This window comes from Pantherophis guttatus, chromosome 2 (genome assembly GCF_059756535.1).
Source record: "Pantherophis guttatus breed Tessera chromosome 2, ASM5975653v1, whole genome shotgun sequence".
Taxonomy (NCBI): Eukaryota; Metazoa; Chordata; class Lepidosauria; order Squamata; family Colubridae; genus Pantherophis; species Pantherophis guttatus.
The window spans coordinates 229,115,657-229,138,510 of NC_142064.1; the positions used below are offsets into that span (position 1 = coordinate 229,115,657).

At 37.4% G+C, this 22,854-nt stretch overlaps 1 protein-coding gene across 2 annotated transcripts in view; it reads left to right on the top strand.

Moving 5' to 3' along the window:
- The window catches only part of SRGAP3 (SLIT-ROBO Rho GTPase activating protein 3), a 209,337-nt gene that overhangs the window by 161,739 nt on the left and 24,744 nt on the right, over positions 1-22,854 (top strand). Inside the window, exons 11-16 of one of the 2 annotated variants that reach the window (XM_034431627.2) lie at positions 7,973-8,000; positions 11,458-11,560; positions 14,262-14,322; positions 15,856-15,933; positions 17,610-17,744; positions 22,623-22,728. In XM_034431627.2, the coding sequence (XP_034287518.1) occupies positions 7,973-8,000; positions 11,458-11,560; positions 14,262-14,322; positions 15,856-15,933; positions 17,610-17,744; positions 22,623-22,728 (511 nt within the window). Of the gene's footprint in view, positions 1-7,972; positions 8,001-11,457; positions 11,561-13,651; positions 13,683-14,261; positions 14,323-15,855; positions 15,934-17,609; positions 17,745-22,622; positions 22,729-22,854 lie in introns of both variants that reach the window. The other variant, XM_034431628.2, reaches the window with a different exon arrangement.

The following is a 22,854-nucleotide window of genomic DNA, read 5'->3' on the forward strand; positions in this document are numbered from 1 at the left end:
TTTTTTCCCACAGGAGTTGGCTTTTGAGGGAATATTTGATTATAGGAGAAATAGAAGGCATATATTTGTCCAGAAAAATCAATGGTTCATCATCAGGAGAGGGGATTCAGTAGCTTTGGTTTTCTTCATTCAAATAATAAGAATTAATTAGACTTAATGTTATATGGCATATGTGTTTGTAAGCGATCCCTTCAGCTGTTTCCCCATTTCTTTTCCTTCAATCTTTAATTCCTTATTGTTCTAAGCCTACCTTCCCCCAGCTTATAAAGCTGCTTCTTTATAAACTTGCCTAAATTATAAGCGGTACAGAATGACAGAGTTGGAAGGGATCTTTAAACAAATAAAGGCTGATTGATATTAAGCGTTATTAAATACCAGACACTTACTAGTGTTAATAACAGAACAACAGTTGGAAGGGATCTTGGAGGTCTTCTAGTCCAATCCTCTGCTTAGACAGGAAACTATACCATTTTAGACAAATGTTTGTCCAATCTCTTCTTTAAAACTTCCAGTGTTGGAGCATTTACAACTTTTGGAGGCAAGTTGTTTCACTGATTGGGACTGGAATTTTGGTTGCTAAGTGAGTTATCAGGTGACCAAGTCCAATTTTACAACCATTTGTTTACATTAATGAATCATGCTTTCCTCATTGACTTTGCTTGTCTGAAATCAACTAGGAAGGTTGCAAATCATGATCTTATAACCTTAAGATCTGTGGTGGGATTCAAGTAATTTAACAACTGGTTCTCTGCCCTAATGATTTCTTCCAACAACCACTTTGCCAAACTGCTCAGAAAGTTAACAACCGGTTCTCCCAAAGTGGTGCAAACTGGCTGAATCCCACCACTGCTTAAGATGCTGTAAGTGTGATAAATGCGAGGTAGTTGCCTAGCTCTCAAATTGTGACTACAGAAGCTTAGGAGAAGTGTGAGGGTCATTACTTTGAGGAAGGGTCAAGTTGTGTTTTCCTAACATATTGTAACTTTGAACCTTTGTTAAATGAACAATCATAAATTGAGCACCAACTATGTGCTCGTCATCATCATCATCTCCAATATCAATTTAATAACAATATTTTAATTATCTTAATATTCCAGGTATAATCTTATACTGTGTAGCCTGATTATAAGGTCCAAATTTGTTTGCAATAACAAGAACAGGGCTTAATTGTGGTCGTACGTTGACTACCTATTCTGGAAGCAGCATCATGATTTGTTCTCCATTATATCATCCCAGAATGTAGGACATAAGAATGGTTAGGTACTGGTGACTACAGGTCTTGATGGCACAATGAACAAATGGTCACTATCTTAATCCAGCCCAGTAATAACTTTTTCAAACTAATGTATTTGATCCCATTTGTCCACATTATCTGTTGTCTTCCCTCTTTTCTGTTTTTTTTTTCAATTTTGCCATGCATAACAATTTTTCTTAATACATTTACATTCCCTAAATATGTGCATTTTGAACTGCTGATCATAATTGCTTTAACTGTTACAATCTTTGTTGTTACAAAACAAAGGCCTTTGTTTTGAAATGGCCTTACTCATCATGATCAAAATATGTCATTGTCCTTCTGTATAGAATTAACTCTGTATAGAATTAATTACCTATTTCTCTATAGAATTAATTATATTTTTACTTCTCAAGCCCACAATCTACTGTATATCTACAGTATTCTTGAAGCACATAAAGCAAAACTACTATTTATTAAATCAGTTTTAAATATACTGTGTGCTAGTTGATATTTCCTTTGGTCTGATTATATGATGGCAAGTTCCAGATAAGAAGAAACTTCTAATGGGAAAAGCAGTTTGCTAGAGGGACCACTTTCCTATAAAGAGGTGAAAGCAAAGGCTGGACGCCTACCTGCTGGTGATGCTGTATTGTGGATTCCTGAATTCAGCAGGAAGTTGCATTCTGTTGCCTAAATAGCCTCTGGATCTTGTTTTTAAACCTCAAAGAATGAGTATTAATTCTTGTACTAAATTAATCCAGCCTCGTGTTAAAGATATGGAATCTATTTATAATCATTTTTAGTTTTCAAGTTGTTCTTACATTATCTTTTGGTAAGAGCACATAAGCTTCCACTCATGTCTTATTCAATATTAGGTAATTATTTCTTAAAGCACATGGATTGTCAGACACAAAAAACCAGGAGCTTTCATTGAGTTGAAAGCACAGAAGACTTTGTTATTGCTACCTGTACACAAGAATCTAGTCAACTAACAGTCAAAGCTATATTAGCGCTAGATAAGAGTCAGTGGAATTCATCAGGGGTTGGACTTTGGTTTCTTGTGGCAACACAATGATTCCAAACTGATGACTTGTTTAACTCCACCTTCCTGCTCAGCCTACTCTTCTCCTGCACAGATACATCTAATATTGGCTGAAGATCTCTTCAAAATATTTCTGTGAAAATGGTTGCTTTTAGGACAGGGCATGATTTATGTCTTGTACTAAGTAAAAATTGGACAACTAAAATGGGATTCATCAGCTATTTTAAAAAATCACTGTTAGGGACTATTTCTTATTTTAGAAATTCTCAACATGATTATTATGATTTACAGCCATATTTTGCTGTTACAAAAAAAAGTATTCCCCAAATTTAGAACAGTTGCTCTTGTTCTAGTTTTAAAACTGTCTTTGTTCTAACATGTTATTGGTGTAAACAATTTTAATTAAGCATTGCTAGTTTTAACCTAGCAGATATTTGACTCTTTCAATATTAATATAATTCTATGTCTCAACTCATAATTAGAGCTTGATTGTTGTTACTTGGATTTTTTCCCTTAAGCTGAACTCCATCTCAAAGAGTCAAATATGGGCAACAATAGCAGCTTGTTAATGCTTTCAGTTCTATCTTTGAAATTTCATTCTTTGCCATTGAATTGGTAATCTTCCAGAAAGGTACAGCCTTAAGAGATCAAGGATTGCTACTTGCATGTCTAGCTTCATGTGATTAAGCCTGTATTTCATAGCAGCAATGGTGAGGATTTCATTAGATGTAATTAAACATGGTACATTGCTTTGGAATTGGAGAGAGTTCTTCTCTAAAGTCAGGCATTTGACAAATGAGAAGCAGGACTACAGTTAGTTTTACCTTGATCTATGTGGGTTTCTCCCATAATTTAGACAAGACTGATAACCTGCTAAGATTACAATACTAGTTAATGCAGGATACAGCAGTTCTTAAGAGCATGATGTGTCAATTAAAACTGCAAGCACTTGTCTTTTCACATCCTTATGAATCAAGTTCTGCATACTAATCCAATATTTAATTGATTGTGGACTATTCATTCTTGAATTAGTTTCTCTTTATTTTCTTTCCTCATCATGAACAGTTTAATGTATTTCTAAAAATACACATTTACATTCCTGGAAGTTTATTCCTTTACTAAAAAGCATCCAAGGTTTTGCCCATTTCTCTTTATGCTGACTGTAAGCTTTGATTTTCAGTTCCAGCCTTTAGCATGTGTTCTGCATGGCCATGAAAGCTTGCTATCTATTTCTATACCCCCTGCCTTTTTCTTTATGAAGTTCTTTGATGTAATTCTGGATTTGACTTTTTTCTGAAATGACTCACTTGATGGGTATTTCAGGCCATTGCTCTCTTGAGAAGTTTGCATTAATGGAAAGATGGAGATAAGATAAAAAAAACTATTTTTGAGTGAAGTTGTAAATAGGAATTAGATTGTAGTATTCATTATATTTCAATAGACCCTTATTTATGTTCTACAGTAGTTCGATGACATTCTTGACAAGTTTGGATTTCCTTTAACAACTGGTTTTACTTATTATATTACACAGATATCCTGAGTTTTAACAGTCATAAATAATGAATAAATGAATGTCTAAATAATAAGGTATTTCTATAATAGTAATTCTTCTTCTTTGTAATTAAGTTAATACATTTTAAAATATTTCCTTCTAGTTTCTGAATTCATATGCTTCATCTGCTTTATTTATTTTTTTTATTTTCATTTAATAAGGCTGTGGAAAGCTTTGATTGGATAATTTAATTTGGTGAGATTTTTTACCTGAAAGACCACATCAAAGCAGAGATAGCTTTGCTTTATGTTATCTTGCAGCCTTGCCCAGAATTTCCAGAAGCAGAAGCTGCTGCAAAAATACAGTACTCATTCCAGCTATTGGAAATGCCAGTTGAGGTTATAAAGTGACAAAGCACCTTGTTAAAGCAATTCATGGTGCTATTTTGCCTTGACAAGAACTATGTTGTCTCTGCAGAACAAAGTTTCTCATTAAAGTAAATCCTACTCATTTCACCTGGGCTATCATTTAATCAAAATGTCTTTGCTCTTCCAGTGTAAGTGTAAATTTTATATAATATAAGCATACAAATTAAAGAGACAGCATCCAGAAAATAAATACAACCAGAGTATGTGTCCTGTAATATTTAGTATGTCAGCTCTGTTCAAGATAGGCAAGGTTAAGTAACAGAATCTTGAAGTATGGAGTTCTTGGCGTTTTCTAAGTACCTATAACTCCACAATCCAGCCCTGAGCTAGAGATAAGCTTTCATCATTCCAACTGAAGAAGCTATCAGAATGTTATACCAAATAAAATCAAGGCAGGATTATTCTCAGTTTCTTTCTCACACTTTCCACTTTATCAGAACTCTTTGCTCCTCCCTTAACGCTTCATTGTTTGCTTCCTAAGGTCAGATCACATTCTTTTACATAATGCAGGATGGAATGTTGCCTTGTAAATTATTAAGGTATAATGATGAAGTGTAGTGCAGTGTACTGTGTTTAAGTGTACTGTAGTTAAGATTAAGTATGGTACAATGTAGTGATTAAGACTAGAAGTAGCAGCCCATGAAACAACAAGAAGTCTATAGCACCCATATACAGTCCATCACCAATTAAGGTCATTTTGTGATACTTTACTCAGAATAATTGAAACTTAATGTTATAGTATTTTCCCCAAAAAATTAAGGGTGGAAAAGAGAACAAGAAGCCTCTTCAGATAATCAAACTTTCCTTTAATCCTAACACTGAAAATAGTTAAAAAGTGTCTCAATATTTTATAACAAGCTGGCTGTATTTTGGACCATTTCTCAGACTGCTTGTGGGGATTTTAAAGGTGAGAATGGGAGCAGGAGGTTTGAAGTAGTGGATATCTCCCATTTTTACACATATGTTTCTCCAAATTAACAACAACCAAACAAGTCTCACCAAACAAGGCTGGAATCTGAAAACTACTTGGGAAGCAAGTTGTGGCTCTCCATCCAGTGAAAGTTGCTTATACCTTCAGTGGAACCAAAAAGAGAAGCTTCAAAGTGCCATGATGATCATTGGGTCATTTTGAACCAATTCACTTGCTTTCAGTATAGCCTATCTTAGTGGTATAAGGATATATGCCTTGCTGAGTTTCTTGGGGGAAAAAAAGCAGAGATGTGAATGGAACAAACACACTTCAAACTCACAAATGAAGGCAAACATACGTGTCTCAGGATAATGTTGCAGGACCCAATCTGAGTTGATCACTGAGAGGTTTTGCCTTTTGAACTTTTGGACTCGTATTCCTGGAGCCCATCTTCTCTCTTTAGCCTAGAGAGAAGTTCCCTGAAGATAGACTCCAGGATGAGTCCGAAAGCTCACAAGACAAAACCTCTGATCCCAGTGACCGACCCAGATTGGATCCTGTAACACTTGAAACGATTGTGATCTGGAAAGATTTATTTTGAATAATTATTTTGTTGGGAATCCCCCTGAATACATATAGTTGTGTTAAACCCTGCTAAAATGAAACTAATCTTTAGATGACCCTAACTTGAACTGTTTTGGAGGGAGAACATTCATATTTGGGTGGGCTTTTTCAAGTATTATGATTGGTTGAGGCCCTGTGGGCCCAGAGTATAAATTACAGGAATTTGCCTGTTGTTCAGCAGTTGAGTCACTAAATGCTGTTGTATCTATGCTGTCTGTTCTTGCCTACCGCAGCCCACAATTTAATACCCCCCCACCTGCCTACAGCATGTCTACCCCCTCCCTTCTACCCTTTGGACCGCCTTGCACAGCAGCAGGAGCACTGGGGCTGAAGTAGAGGTCTGGGGTCATTAGCAGTGTCAGCCAGCCCCCAATGCTGCAGGGAGGGCCCCACAAGCCATGCGTCTTGGCCAGCCACCCAAATACCATAGCACAAAGCCACTGCCACCCTGTGTTTCACAGGTTCTGCTAACCTTTATGGTCGTCTTCCTCCAGTTGTTTAGTACTTGGCTTGACCCTATGCGAGTCAGCTGCTGGCTGTGCCAGGCCTTCTTCTTGAGGCTGCTTGTGCCATTCTCCAAATAGCGTGTGCTGTTCTCACGAGGCTTTGGAAGGCCGTAAAAGCTTTCCTAAGCATCGCAAGGAGGCAGTATGTGCTTTGGAGAAACATGCATTGGCCTCGGTAAGGAGACCTGGTGTGGCTAGCAGATGAAAAGCCAAAGGCCTGCAGAGCGTAGGGCAGGAGCACCAGCTAGGGCTTTGCACAAGGATCTTAGAATGGCTGACTGCAGTGTTAGGGTTGTGGTTGTACTACTCAGCAGCAGACGCCTGGATGCGAGAGCAGCTAGCTGAGACAGGGCAGCCAATAGGGCAGAGAAGGGTGGGGGGAGAGAGAGAAGAGGAGACAAGTGCAGCAGGGGAAATTGAAGAGGAAGCAAAGGAAGTAGTCTTTATCTTACCAAAGTTTAGGACTGGAAGGGACCAAGCTGGTAATGGCTTGGATCAGGGTGGGTCCTCACCTAGTGGCCAATGGAATTTGGTTACCAATCACAACTGGGACTGCTGGGATTCCTGTTACTAAACAATGATGTCATGTGGCATGGCTTAGTGATGGAAATTCTGGTCACAATTACTGTCATAACTCAAGGACTGCCTTTAAAGAGTCCAGATTAGGTCTCTGGCATCTACACTTAATCTTTCTAGAATTGCTGGTGTCATTAGAGGATACGCTTCTAAACCAAATAGGCTTGTATTCTGAAGGAAACATCCCAATCTGTTCTTAGGAAAATGCTATTTCGTGGCCAAATTACATATTATAGTAAATATGCAGCACAATACAAGTTTGCCTTCTAATTTGTTTCTGCTGGAGGCATTGGGGAGACAATTACAGTGCACAGGGAAGGGAGGTCCCCGGTCCCCAATTCCAGCTTTCTGAAAAATAACTCCTTTGCACAGTTTGAAGCAACAGACAAATGTTTCTATTAGAAACACTTTTCTTTGGTTGGTAGCCATGGAGGCCTATGTGACATTTAAAGGGTAAATGTCTCTTGCCATGCACTGCAATTCCTCAAAAAACCCTCACCTGTTGCTTAGACATTATTAAAAATAAATAAATAAAGAGAAGGCAAAACAGTTTGCCATATAGTTAGCATAGCACAAAAGCTGACCCTGAAAAGAAATCTGGGAAAAAAATTACACATAACACCACATCAACTGTTGGGAGGGGAACTTAGAAAGCTCTGAAAATTTAAAACTCTTTGGAATATATGTGGATGGTAATGATGGGAGCACTCTTCCTTCTGAAAGACATTACAATAGTATATAAGAAGAATAAAAAAATAGGTTAATAGGCCATTAACAATTAAAATAAGGCAATGAAAATACAAAAATTAAAATTCCATTGATTTTTAAAAAAAGACCTTCAAAAATCTGATCTAGGCATAGTTTTTATCCTGCAAAATGCTGGTTGAACTATCTTTTAGGATTCTATGGGCTCCTGCAGTTTTTTTGTTTGTTTTTTTTCCCCCCCAAACTTGGCAACTTTAAAATGTGTGGCCTTCCTATGCTGGTTGGGGAATTCTGGGAGTTGAAGTCCACACACCTTAAACTTGCCAAATTTCAAAAACACTGGGCTATAGGATTATACTGATTTCCCTCCCCTCCCCCCAACAAGGTATTCCTATATATAAATAAATAGTAAGGCTGCAATTAACATTCAGTTTGTTTCCTCCCTTCCACAGGTGAAAGAGCTGAATGTGGAACAACTAGGTAAGTGGAACTCTTTGTTTTTCTATTGTATTCTGGTGATTGGTTGCTACTCCTTCTATAACAGGGCTGTCAAACTCATGGCCTGTGGGCCGGATGCGTCATGCTCTGGCCACGCCCATGCCCGGTTTAGCGAAGAGAAAAAAAGTTGCGATATGTCATGTGATGCTGCCATGACGACACGAGTTTGACACCCCTGTTCTATAAGGAGGACTGAACTATTTTAAATCCATCTGCTTCAAATTTATAAAATCTTCCAGGCATGAGCTATAGGGGGGAGAAAATAGCAACACTCTCCCTGCGTGAGTGGCTTACTTCTGGCTGCATTACTCAAATAGATTAATTAGAAGGACAATGAAAAAGCCTCTTGTATTTGCTGCAGTGGCAATTTTCAGCTGACTGGCTCTGAAATCAGGTAAGGCTCTGTCAGCAGAGAGTACTGCAGAGGCTTCTTGGATGTATCAGCATTTATTCATCTACTTGTAATAGTGACCAGCATATTTAGCCAAACTGGGACTCTTTCCTTTGCTAGTTAATATATGCTTTGTCTGGGACAAATTCCTAAAGCTGCCTGCAGTCACAGTAAGTGAGATGGGAGACCATGTAAATTACATTTAATAAATAAAATTTAAAAATAAATTTAAATCCCCAGATGTGGGATTAATTTCCAGATCATGATATATGATGGTTTCTGAATCATTCTTTTCTCTAATAAAGAGAGTGAAAAATAGGCATTAGGAATAAGAATAAATTTTGAATTCCTATAAGAAAGGAGAGCAAGGATGGGGGGGGGAGAAATTTAGGGGAAAAAAGCACCATTGACAAAAGACATTGACAAAAGTGAGCTGCTCTCAGAAATTGGTAGGAGAGCAAATTATGATTCAGTTAAGTAGTGAAAGGTAATTTAGAAGCAGTTGGCTGGAGTGATAAAAAAGCAGTTATGGAAGAATTGAATGGGTTTCATAGAAGGTAAGCTACCCATAGCTGATTTATGCGTTCGTAGCTGTATAGTAATAGCTACTGCTAAATTAGGGATTGATTAGCTCACATCCTCATGCAAATACACCAATAATGGGGAATCATTAGCTGAAATGATCATTTATATTTTCAGCTAAAGGAAAGATTTCCAAATTTCTTTGATCTACATAATACTTGGGCATAAAGAAGTAATCATTCAACTACAGAAAAACACCTAGCAGGTGGACTAATTTTAAATTTTCTCACTGAAAAATAGAAAAGAGAGAGAGAGGATAATAGTAACAAATATACAGTAGAAGAAGGTGCAAGGAAACATGTACAGACTCTTAAGTTTATAATGAATTCAAGATATTTAATTTCCTGTAGGCAGAAAACATACAAAAGACCCTCCTAGTAGCTCAGTTATTTTGATTGAAATGTAGGGGAATTCAAATTTACCTATCTTGTTTTTGCCTAAACTAAAACTCTATTGTCTAAAAAGGCCAAACAATTCCAGCTAGTTTCTTCTGGTGATGTTGAGAAGACCAAATGGATCAAGTTAAATAATTTGGATATAATAGAGGGGAGGGGAGGAAACCCCAGTTATCTCAGTTTGTTTCAGTTTCTCATAGGCACTGCTTCCCTATGCTTCCCTTCACCAGAACCATTTCTACTGAAACTCCAAATATTCATGGAGAATATATTCTATCAGACACTAAAAATGCTGGTAGTTAATGTCTTGATATAAATGGACCCAGGGACTGTGGTGTGCACATTTCTTAATGTGCTTTTATACTAAGAAAATCAAAATGTTAAATCAAGGTACCTGCCTCTAATCCCTAAGCAAAATACAGAGCACCAGCACACAGAGCCAACCAGCTACATGAAGATACTGAGAAATAGATCAACAAATAAAAACCAACCCAGCATTTATTTGGTGTTTACTTGGGAGCCTTGAGTACTATATTCTTTAAAGGAGGTATAAAATCAATATAGAGAAGGAATAATAATTTCTGACCCACAGATGGGATCCAAAGAGAGATTTATCTGAACACACTGGAATTTAAATGCAGCATGATTTCTTCCCAAAGAAATTGAGTATGCTCTAAGGCTCCCTAGTACTCTCTTATATGAAAAAATGCTATAAGAAAAGAATATGCTTACTTTCTTAGTTTCCTTTGGAACAAATTTTTAAGCTATAAAAGTTCACTCCTGCTCCAAGATTTGAGAATAGTAAGATCATTTTGTCTGTTGCTGTTTGTCATGCTTCCCCTTCTCTTAATATGCACAGCACATGCCTTGAAGGGCTGTTCAAAGCTGCTCATTCTGGCCTAGCCTGTAGACTCATTCAAAGATCTGTCTGCTTTCTGCCAAGCAAGAAGATACAAGCAAATGGCTCGAGAACTCCATATAAATGCAGTTCTTTTTAGCTCAGTTTGCAATCATAAAGAAAAAGAAAGAACAATAGATTGTGAGGTCTGACACCCAATGCAGCAAAAGAACCAGAAAGATTAAAAAAAAAAAAAACCAGTAAAGCTTCATTGTTTAAGGCACTATGGAGGATTAGCAAAGAAAGTTGGAACTGTTTTAATAATGGCAGAATAGACAGCTTTTAGAAACCAGCTTTCTTCAAATGTGGAATTCTTTTTCTAACTAAATGTATGAGAATTCAGAATTATGAAGTGGTTGGTCAGTTCAAATTGTAGAAAAAGAGTCATTTTAATCGTATGCACATGGATTTTTTTTTAAAAAAAATTTGGACAGGCAATTCTAAGAAACCTTTTTAATTTGTCAGAATGCACTAGGTCGGTCCTTTGTAGCGAAGGATAATAGTGGATTGAGAAAGGATGAAGTTTGTGTAAAAATTTAAAAAGCTAGGATCCTGGTGGCATAAGACTTTAGAATCTTTTCAGGGAAGAGAAGATTTGCCTTATCTCCCATCTTATTTTAAATATTGTTTTGTCCCGCTTTAAGCGAACTACATTGTAAATAGAAGTTTCCTAATAGCAATATTAGGAAAGAGCCATAGTGGCACAGTGGTTAGAGTGCAGTATTGCAGGCTACTTCTGCTGATCACTGGTTGCCAGCAGTTTGGCAGATCGAATCTCACCAGGCTCAAGGTTGACTCAGCCTTCCATCCTTCCGAGGTGGGTAAAATGAGGACCCAGATTGTTGGGGGCAATATGCTGTCTCTGTAAACAGCTTAGAGAAGGCTGAAAAAGCACTATATAAGTGTAAGTACTATTGCTAATAGGTAAGCAATTTGCCAGACCTCTTCCTCCAAAGTAAGGAAGCTGGGCGTTGTATCCTTAAGATTCAGAGGAGCTCTTCCTGTCTTCGATGTTTAAATGACGTACTTTTGAAAAGGATATCAAGGTTCATGGAAGCAATGGGCTCACCTTCACAGAGGCTTCTGTGGGTCTCTGTTTGCAGTCTTGGAGCTCGTTCCCTGCCATTGTATTCACACTGATGTTTTATGATTTCTTTTGTTCCATTTTCCCAGGCCCCCCTGTCTTCCCCCTAAACCACAGAAAATGAGGAGACCTAGGCCTCTCTCAGTCTATAATCATAAACTCTTTAACGGCAATATGGAAACATTCATTAAGGTATTGGCTGTTTAACAGTAAGAGTCTGTGAACACTGTGGATGTAATGGTAGCATTTTCCTTTTCTAACCACTGACCTGTTTCCTTTCCTTGGACCTGGCCTTTCCCATGCACTGCACATCACACCATGAAAATGGTTGGTATGCTATCTCTCTCTCTCACTCTCACTCTCAGGAACAAAGTCTGCTGGTGCCACACTCAAACTAGCAAGGAGCACACTTTTCTCTTGGGGTTCTGTGCTTTTGTTTATGCAAAGGGAAGGGATGAGGTAATAAGAAAGATTTTTCTGGAACAAAATGTTAGGGTAGCATCCTTTGTTCCTGCCAGCAGGCTAATTTGTAGCCTATCACATCTTGTTACTACAGGCCGAACTACCCTGCTTCTTTGAAGCTTGGGGTTTATACAGACATCCTGAAATTTAAATGGTAGCATGATTTCCTCTCTTAGAAAAATATTTCCTGCAAATCAAAGTTAAAATAAAAAGCGGCGTTTTTATGAATTCCTGGGTTTTATTCAGTATTTACCAAATTTGTATATCTGCTCTTCATGTAGCTTATCTAGGCAACTCCTTGAGCAAAGGTAAAATTTAAACCACAACAGTAATGGATTAAGAAATGACGTGATAAATAAAACTTCCCTATAAAACAAGAGTATTAGATCATAAAATATAAACTCTTTTAAAGATCTACATTAACAAGTAAGTCTTCATCTGGCGCTGGGAAAGTGTTGCCACAGGAACCTTTGCTGAAATGGTCCTTCGTCTAATTTTTATCTCTTTTAGCAAGCTTAGAAAAATAATAGTGAAGTATAATGCTACTGAGAATGCTTTTAATTTCCAATACTTCAGAGATTAGAGATGAGAGGGAACCTGATAGGGATCTAAATTCACAAAGCACAATAACTGAGCCTATTGGTCTCAATTGCTTTATTGTCTCCTTAGATTTGCTAAAATTTAGGAATACTGCACAATTCAGGAAGAGGCCCAATCTTACCCATTTACTTATAACCAGTAGCCACTAAATTGAACAGAAAGAATCAAACAAAATGAAGGGGGATCGATTTTCTGGTCAAAAAAAGCAGATGGTTAAATACTATAATTCAGTCTTGCCACAGTGGCACGGCCTGGTCTGCTTCCAACAAAAGTGCCACATTTGGAATACATCTTGGAGCGGCAAATAGTACTCATTTTTTCATTTCATTTCATTTTCATTTTATTAAATTTGTATACCGCCCTACTCCCGAAGGATTCAGGGCGGTGAACAGGCACGAAATAAAACACATAAATACAAAAGTTAAAACATGATTAAAACCCAATTAAATAATTTTTGCCCGAGACAATTTAAAACTCCCAATAATTTAAAACGAATTAAAATTTGAGTTTAAAAATTTAAAAGAAGGGGAAAAAATTAGGCCAGGCCGGCCTGCTGGAATAGGAGTGTCTTCAAAGCACGGCGGAAAGTGCGCAGATCCTGGATCCTCCGTATCTCCAGGGGGAGCTCGTTCCAGAGTACTCCAGTACTCAAAATAATTTGGATAACCTCTAGCTTTTTCTTTAAAAAAAAATTGGATAATCTGCAGCCCATACAATAAAAGAGGTAAAACTACAGCATTAAACACTTTTAATATTGAAATTAACACCAAAACCAAAAAGTAAAAACATTTTCACATGCAAGGAAGTCAAGACAGCTCAGAAAAAGGGGAAAAAAGCATTTTAAGAAATACAGAATACTAAAGCAACAAACTATGGCCATTGAACTGAGGTATTCCCCTGCATGCAAAAGACAAGAATTTCAAGTTTGGCCAAGAGAGTTATGTAAATAAAATGAACTGGGTGATGGAAGTGTAGGAAGAACTCCATGTGGGAAAAGGGAAAATAGCAAGAAGAGCCTGAGAGTCCATTGCCGAAGCAGAGTAATTGCATACCAAGCAGTTTTATGGGTGTTGGACAGAGCCTGAACTACTGTAGTTCCTTCTAAGCTGCCATTGCATTTGAGCTTTCATAGCCTCTGGAAAATATGCTTACCCTAACTGTTCTTATTCTTGCTTAACCTATTCTTTTCTCCCCTACTTTGCTGCTTTATTTGCTTATCAGAGGAAGAAGGAATGCTCGAACAAGAAATCAGGTACTGACTAGAGGCCCCCTATCTAGAAAAATACATGTGTTATTTATTGTAAGAAGTTGCTGTGGTTCAAGGGACCTATTTAAGAGATCCCTTCTTTGAAGGAAAAAAAAAGAATGGATACAAAAGCCAAAGTTCACGAGAGGATAACTTTCCCAAACACATTAATACAGATAAATATGCAAGGATCTGCAGAGCTCTTTAAAACTGGTTTTGTGGAAAGACAAAAAGTTGTTGGAAGATTTAGTATGCTAAACGGAAAGCATTAGTGTAGCTTAGCCAAGGTCTGGTTTGGCTCATAACTTTGATCCAGATGCCTCAATTTGATAATCAAGATTTCGGCTTCTTGGGAATATTGCCAAATTAACTTTCTTACAGTGGACAGTTTAAAGGATGTGCAGATTACTGTTTGAAAGCTTACATATTTTAATTTCTTGCTAACCCAGTGACCGAACTAACAGAGCTAATTTTTCAACCTGCAATTTTGCTTGAGTGTGCTTCATGAAACCACTGTTCTCATCAGATCAATACACTCAAATCGATATATTCGTTTTTTTAAAAAAATGCTATTTCTTTCCCAAGGATTCGGGACAGGCAATTCCACTTGTGGTTGAAAGTTGCATTCGTTATATTAATTTATATGGTAAGTTGAAGTGCTTCCCTCCACATTGGCCTCAAGATTTTCTTTTAAGGTTTCCAGCACAAGAATGTGTCTCTACTAAAATGCAAAAATGATATGTCATCTTATTTGACTAATTACATGGGACTCAGCCATTGTTATATTTAATTAATAAATGCTTGTCTTAACCAGAAAACAAAATACTTTCTGAATGACAAATAGTTGGATATGGAATTGTGCTCATTGACCAAATTATTTGCCTGGACACTTTTGACTGAAATCTAGTGAACTATTCCTTCTCCCTCCACTGCTGATGACTGACATTTTTTCATTTTGTTCTAGTATGAGTTAGGCAGTAGCAGGCTTTAGGTCAGTAATGATGAATCTTTTAGACTCGGTGTGTCAAAAATTCAGAAAATGCCTAATTTCACTCTGCTGACATGTCACCTCCCCCCTCAAAAAAACCAGAAACAATTCATAACAAAGAGTCACTTTGGATAGTGATATGGGTGGCATATAAATTTAATAAATAAATACTTACATAATTGTAAATATGTTACAGTTTGTCTTATCTGAGGCAGCTTCAGAGATCTGGAAACTTTAGACAGTGCTCTTATGTGGCCTTGCTGGCCACATAAGAACAGGAAAGCATGCCCCATTCTTTTGCTCTTTGGAGGATCCAGAGGCTGTGTGAGAACACATCACATTCTTGTTATGGTCTCTGGAACCTCCAAAAATCCATGAGAATTTTCTGCTCTTTTGAGAGGCTGCATGAGAACATGGTGCAGCTTCCTCTGGAGCTTCCCAAAAAATCATGCAAGAACATTCTTGCACAATTTTCAGAGGCTGCATGAGAGCAAAGTCCTCTTGCACAACTTCTAGGTGGTCTGGAGGCTACACAAGCATACACAAAATTTTCATGCAGCCTCTAGGCATGTCACCAAAAATGATATGGCATGTCACTTGTGACACTCATGTCATAGGTTCACCACCACTGCTTTAGGCCATATTTGGCTTACTTAAATTCTTGTCTGTCACCATAAATCCTCTTTGCCTTCGCCCCATGAACAAGGACTAAATCAGCAAAAGGTTGCACTGAAGCTGTAGTAGAATGGGCAGGGTTATAGTCAATTGTTTCCATGCAAGAGTTTGCAGAATCATTCTGGTTTTCTTTCTGTCAAGGCAAGAGAATTCTAAATCAGGTTTGACCACCTAAGCCTTCTCCACCATCTGAGTTTATCTTATCTGCTTGAACATATCAAAACAAATTGCATACATAGGATTACCGGGAATTCAATGATTTATTTATAGATACAGTATATTAGCAAGAAGATTACATATAAAAATGGTAAAGGGTGATCTATAAGTAGATTTGGGTCAATGAATTTATTTGTGTAGTAAAAGGGCTTCCCCACCCCCACCTCTGACTGTTATTGGTATCCTATAAGTAAAATATGTATTTGGAAGACCTAAATATGAAGGTAACTAAAATGATGGGGAATGATTCCAAAGAGTTTACTAAGCTTTCTTTTGAAAATATATATTTTTTCACTTCAGGTTTACAACAACAGGGTATTTTTAGAGTTCCTGGATCTCAGGTTGAAGTCAATGATATCAAAAACTCATTTGAAAGAGGTATGTAATTAGTTGATCATTCTTGTTAGAGTGATTTGCTGCTGTTTTATTTTACATGTACTTATTAGAATACATATACATTCTGAATTCTGTCTCTCTCTTCTCCATATGTGATCAGAGACATAAGCCATTTCTTTTGAGATTCCTCCATCCCATAGTTGTCTATGGAGATCAGTCATCCAGGTCATGGTTGCCCCAAAAAGGTGATTTTTCAAAGGGCAGCTAGGCTTCGTTTTTGCTTGAAGAGATTTCGCTTCTCATGCAAGAAGCTTTTTCAGTTCTGAAGAAGCTTCTTGGATGAGAAGTGAAATGTCTTCAAGCAAAAACAAAGTCCAGCTGTCTTTTGAAAAAGCACCTTGGGACATAGTTAGCATAGTTACCCATATAAACATTTGGGATGTGTTGCAAGATTTTGCTATACTGCTTCATAAAACTAAAGAATGTTATGATTTTTACTCATTCTTTATTAAACACAGAATTACATCACAAATCATATTAGGAGATACAAATGTCTGTGAATTTTTGCATGCAGATGATGCAATCTCATTGGCTAAAAATCCAAATATTTTGCAATTAATATTAGATTTTTTTTGTATGAGGCATAAGAGTATGAGTCTGAAGTTTAATATAGAAAAATCAAAGTAGAAACATTAGAAAAATAAATGACTTTGTGTACATTGATAGAAAGTTGAATTAAAGATGGAAAAATCTTTGGAGAAACATTAAGACATACAAATGTTGATAGAAAAGTTAGGGGTCTGTTGGAGGCAATGAAGTCTATGACAAGGGAGAACTTTTGGTTGGAAAGGCATGATTCTTTTATCACACAGAAATAAGATATGGTTAAATTGAATGTGGAATGGCATACTTATGTGCATAATGAAACGAGAAAGCATAAGGTCAAGAATGAATGGGTGCTGAATGAATGTGGAGTCAACACAAAAGTTGAGTGAGTGACCAGTATGAGAGAAACACACTGAAGGATTTAATAATAATAACTTTATTGTCATTGTACGTGTATACACAGTATACCCATACAACAAAATTCACTTAACACCCAAAGACCAGGTCCAACACACACAACAATCCCCAAACACACACCCCCACCACCACAAATTCCCCACCCCACCACCACCCAAACATCCACGCAACAGATCAAGTAAGTCATATAAAGAAAAAGAATGAAAGTGGAATTGCACAGCAAACACATGAATAAACGTGAGGAAGATTGAGAAAATCATGATTGAGCATAGTTGATGAGTTCTCAAAAAGAAAAAGGTGAGAGGTTTAAAGGACAAAAGACATTGGTATCTGGATGCAGAAGAAACAGATGATTTGCAAGGTTGGAGAAGAAAAGTATAATAAATGGTGCTTGTGGGAATTTTTTCCATTTCTTATTTGTACTGATTTCTTTTTTCGTGTATGCTTTCTATAATGTTGTTTATCCTGAAAGACTATAGAGTGACGTGTTTGCACGTACATATTATTATAGTATATTATAGCATTAGAGTTCGGCAGGATCACAATGCTAATATGTTGACAACAGGGAAGAGTTATTCAGGGAATTAGGAAAAATTTCCTAATTTTTGTAGCAACTTTTTATTACTATGGTGTGTTGTGTTTTCTGTATAATCTAGAATTGGAATCTAATGTTATAAATAAACCTTTTATCTCAGGTGAAGATCCCCTTGCTGATGATCAAAATGAACGTGATATTAATTCTGTTGCTGGGGTCTTAAAATTGTATTTCCGGGGACTGGAAAATCCACTCTTTCCTAAGGAAAGGTTTCAGGATTTGATATCTACTATAAGTAAGTAATTTATAATAAGTCAGTTTCTTGATTTTTGCATATTATTGTCATGTGGTGGTAAAGGTGCTTATGTGAAGTAAACCATGATTTATAGCAGGGGTGTCAAACTCGATTTCATTGAGGGCTGCATCAGGTTTGTGTTTGACCTTGGGGGCTGGGGTGGGCGTGGCCAGGGTGGGTATGGTCAGCTCGATGTCACTTGTGTCTGGGACGTCTGTGGTGGCCTGAGCGCTCGCCAGCAAAAACGGGTTCTCGAGCTCCGTTTTCGGCTGCGACGGCCTCCTGCAACCTCTGCCAGCAAAAATGGAGCTTGGGAGGGCCGCCTGTGGCCCTTGCAAGCTCTCTTTTTTAACTGTGACAGCCTCCTGCAACTCTCTGCCAGTGAAAATGGAGCTCAGGAAGGTCACCGCGGCCCTCCCAAGCTCCATTTTCATTGGCAGAGGCACCACGGGCCAATCCTTTGTTGTTTCCAGAGTGGCCCCGTGGGCCAGATCTAAGCACCCCAAGGGCCAGATCCAGCCCCTGGGCCTTGAGTTTGACACCCCTGATTTATAGCTTTGCGTTATTGCCAACCAAGCTTCCATAGTTTATTGCATAAAAAGTAGTTATAAACTTGGCTAAGAGTAATGTGCGGTATGACAAAAAACCAATTTTATTACTAATGTAAGCTAACGACTTGGCAGAATATTGTGTTATGTATATTGCAGGGTATTTGCATATCTGTATTGCCATGTAATTTATAATGTATTGTGTGGTTGAGAATGCAGCTCCCCTTCCTTTTTTCTTTATTATAAGCAAGAAGCTAAAATATCCTTTCAGTAGAAAAAAAAAATTGTGGGGATTTTATAAAAACTGCATTCTTGTAAGCAATATCAGCAATATGAATAAATATTCAAGGACCAATTTAATTGCATTGTAGTGTTCCATATTGCTTTTAAGTAATATTTGTAACATCTTGTTTATATTACTGAACACCTTGCTGATTGTTCTGTTCATATATATTGTGTAAACAAACTTACAAATAAAATGGAACTTGACCTTTCTCATATTAAATTTATTTTTTCTTTTGTTTAAACTTTTTATTAATACGGAAAAAAATATGATTTTTGAACAGTAAGATCTCTAGGAAAAAGCATACTTGAACTAATCTATAATCTCATTTAACTGTCCTCCTACTTGCAATTTATTTTGTATGCTCCATTGTTTGTAGTTTGGGGAATCCATCCTTATTAAAGAGGAACATTTCTCTTACCTTGCTCACTTTCTGAATCTTAATCCTGCACTGTTTTTATCTAGTATTATTTTTTTTAATGATAATGCTCATTATTTTTGCATATTCTTCTTAATCCTTTCTTCAGTTGTGCACTGTATAGTACACTCATTACTTAGAAGATCATCAAACAGGTGTTGAATTTTTTTGATCTGCTAGATCACGGGTGTCAAACTCACCGCATCATGTTGCCTTCACGTGATGTTTTGTGACGTTTCCCCAGGGGTGAAATCTACTTACCTTCCTTACCGGTTCGGAAGCGCATGCGGCATGCACGTCATATGCATGTGCAGATGTGCGCATGCGCAAAATCTTCTCCATATGCACAGAAGGTAAAAAGCACATTAGGAAGTAATGTGCTTTTTACCTTCTGTGCATATGGAGAAGATTTTGCGCATGCGCACATCTGCACATGCATATGACGTGCATATGACGTTAAAACCGGGTGGGTGGGCGGAGCTTTGCTCCACCATCGCTACCGGATCACTGAACCACAGGCCAAGTTCGCTAGTGGACTTGGCGATCCGGCCCAATCTGGGAGCTTTTCACCCCTGGTTTTCCCCTTTGTGGAGCTGGGATGGGCATGGCCTGTGCATGACACATCTGGCCCACAGGCAGCCAGTTTGACACCCCTGTGCTAGATCATTTACTTTGTCAACAATGACAAAGATGTTACGAAATGTTGTCTATGGCAATTTTGTATGATAGTGGGTGAATAAGCTATTTAGTAGATTGATTAGTCTAAGAAAAGGGATTTTTAAGTGTTATATTTAGGGGAGTGGAGGAAATGGATAGAGTGGAATAAATGTTAAACTAGATTTTATGGGGAAGGCCGCTTTGGAATGTTATAGTAATATATATAGAAGATTAAATGTTAAAGTAGGACTTATCGTATAGTTTTAAAGTGGAGAAGTTATTTTATAATGTCATAGTATAATGTCTTTTTTTTTTCCTTTCTTTTCTCTTTTTTGATATGTATGGATAAAGGCGGATGTTATAATATTAATAATATTTTTAGTAAGTAAAGGTCAATATCTAGAGGGAGTAAGTAATCTGTTATGAATTAGTTTTTTTTTTGTTATGAAGAAGTCACAGGGGGGGATGGGTGGGGAGGGGGGGTTAGGGAGGGGGAGGGAGAGGGGGAAAAAAGGGGGGGGGAAATTTGTATTTGAAAACTTTTTCAATTAAAAAAAAAAAAACAATGTTCCTTGGTGACCTAATAGATGCCTTTGGTTGTGGATGGCCGTGTGATGCAGCATTGAACTAATGGTCTCCTTTCTATGGTTAAGATGTCCATGGTTGTGTCGAATCAACTGGGCATTCCATCCAGTGCAGAATTAAAGAATCTGAAAGCAATATTAGATTTAAAAATACAGTAATCACAAGGGCAATACTATAAAATAAATCTGGGGAATATTAGCCTTCTGGCAAGATGCAACAGGCAATTTCTGCAGAATTATTAGAGAGACAAAAGAAATTTATAAGCACACAATTTAAATAGAGATGACTGATCAACTGTTATCCTACTGCAGTTAGCAATTATTTGTGGCATTCTGCTTCACTGAACGTAAGCAGTATATAAAGACATGACAGCTATTATTGAGTTCAGTTTTAGATATACTCTGCAGAAGCTAACAATAAGGCTACTGAAACTTCAGTATATATTCATTGTCTCACGAGGCAATCTCATAAGTCATTTCACCAATCACTTCCAGTGAAAACCTACCTGCTGTGATTAAATGACTGGATGGCTTTTATTCATTACAATTCCTGTCATATGTTCTGGATTTTTGCAAGTTCCTATGGAGATACTTATGATTTATTCATGCATATTACAAAGGGGGGAAAAAAGAAATATTCCAAAAATTGGGATGGGAAGGAAAACCAAATCACCTCATGTTCCAATTCCACAAAAATACATCTTGAAATTATGCAGATGCTTTGATTTATTTCTATGCTGTGTGCCATTTTTGTAGTTCTGCTGATTAAATAAATTTTTTTAAAAAAGCTCCGGTCCTGCTTCTAAAAATTCCATACCCACACTACTAAAATTTCTGTGTATAGGTGACTGAGCTATCTAGGCCTTGCATCCTGTCTTGCTAAGTCCTATTAGGAGAATTTATACACAAATCTTGAAGAAATGGTATACTATTCCCAAACCCTTGTTTACAAACAAGTAAATAAATTAAGAGAGAGAGGAATAAATGCATTGTTTTTTAAAAAAAGTCTGACTGAGGAATTCTGAGATTGAAGTCCATACATCTTATAGTTGCAGAGTGTTGGGAAACACTGCTTTAAAATAAACCAAAACCTCAAGATCTAAAAGCTGGTTGTAAACAACAATTGTTGAACCAATTTATTTTGTATCTGGCAGGTGCAATTCCCTCAGATCAGGTGCTGTTAAGCCAATTTTTGTTGTAACATATAAATAGCAATAGCACTTAGGCTTATATACTGCTTCACAGTGCTTTACAGCCGTCTCTAAGCGGTTTACAGAATCAATATATTGCCCCCAACAATCTGGGTCCTCATTTTACCAACCTTGGAAGGATGGAAGGCTGAATCAACCTTGAGCTGGTGAGACTACTGAACTACTGAACTGCTGGCAGTCAGCAGAATTAGCCTGCAATACTTCATTCTAATCACTGCGGCACCACAAGTCTTAAATAACAAAATAACCTCTGAAGCAACATTAGTTTGTAAATTATATCTAGTCTCTAGTAGTTTTGACTTACGACCATAATTGAGCTCAGAATTATAGTCATAAGTCATGTTGGCTGTTAAGTAGGTCACCGTGTGGCTGCATCTGATTTTATGAGTTTTTTTGCAGCAGTGGTTAAGTAAACATCACAGCCATTAAGTATATCCATTGTCCACAATGGGTGTTTTTTGCCAGAAACAGGAAGTAAATGGCAATTTCTGACCAAAAAAAGTTATAAATCACAAACATATGACTTGGGATGCTGCATATGGCCATAAAATCAAGCAGAGCTTCTACAATCATGTGACCTAAGGGGGAGCATTGTGACTTCAAATCCAGGTTATATGTAGCGTTATAGGGAAGGTCTGTCATAGCTTGGTCACTAAGCAATCAATTGTAAGTCAAGGACTACCTGTAGTGACCAACAGAAGAAGTACCACCATCCCCACAGTCTGTCCAATCAGTTCGTTTGCTTTGAGGAGGAATTGTTGGTCTTGGATCCAAACTTCCTTTGGTCAGTTCTAATGCTAATTTTGCCACCTAATAATGTAGTGAATATACACAACATCTCTTCTCAGTTCTGCTCTTGGATTACTATGTCTTTATTTGACAGTTTTCAAATATTTCCTACTTGTTTGAGAAAGGGCAACTTGATGTGCAAAGGGAAGGAAGTGCCTGTCCTGCAGAATAGCAGATTGTTTTGGGAGGTTGACTTCCAAGTTGTTTGTCTTTGACTGTGTCTATAAGAAACCCAGTCAACTGTTTGACTTGTTCTGATACCATTTTTGTTACTGTGAACTGCTTCAAGTCCAGGGTGCAATAAGTAAACAAATGTTGGGATGCATGTGCTTATAAATAAATAAATGAGAGGTTGAATCTGAACACACGTTTCATTTTTATGTTACAGAAATTGAAAACCCTGTCGAAAGAGTGCACCAGATCCAGCAAATCATTATCACCTTGCCACGAGCTGTCATCATTGTAATGAGATACCTCTTTGCTTTCCTTAACCAGTGAGTATTTTCTTTAACTATTTACTTTGAATGGAGCTGTAATAGCCTTCCCTGGTCAATACTCTTCCCTTTCAGCGTTCTCTTTTTCCTCAAACCTAGCACTGGGCAAAAGGGAGGAGTGTCCCT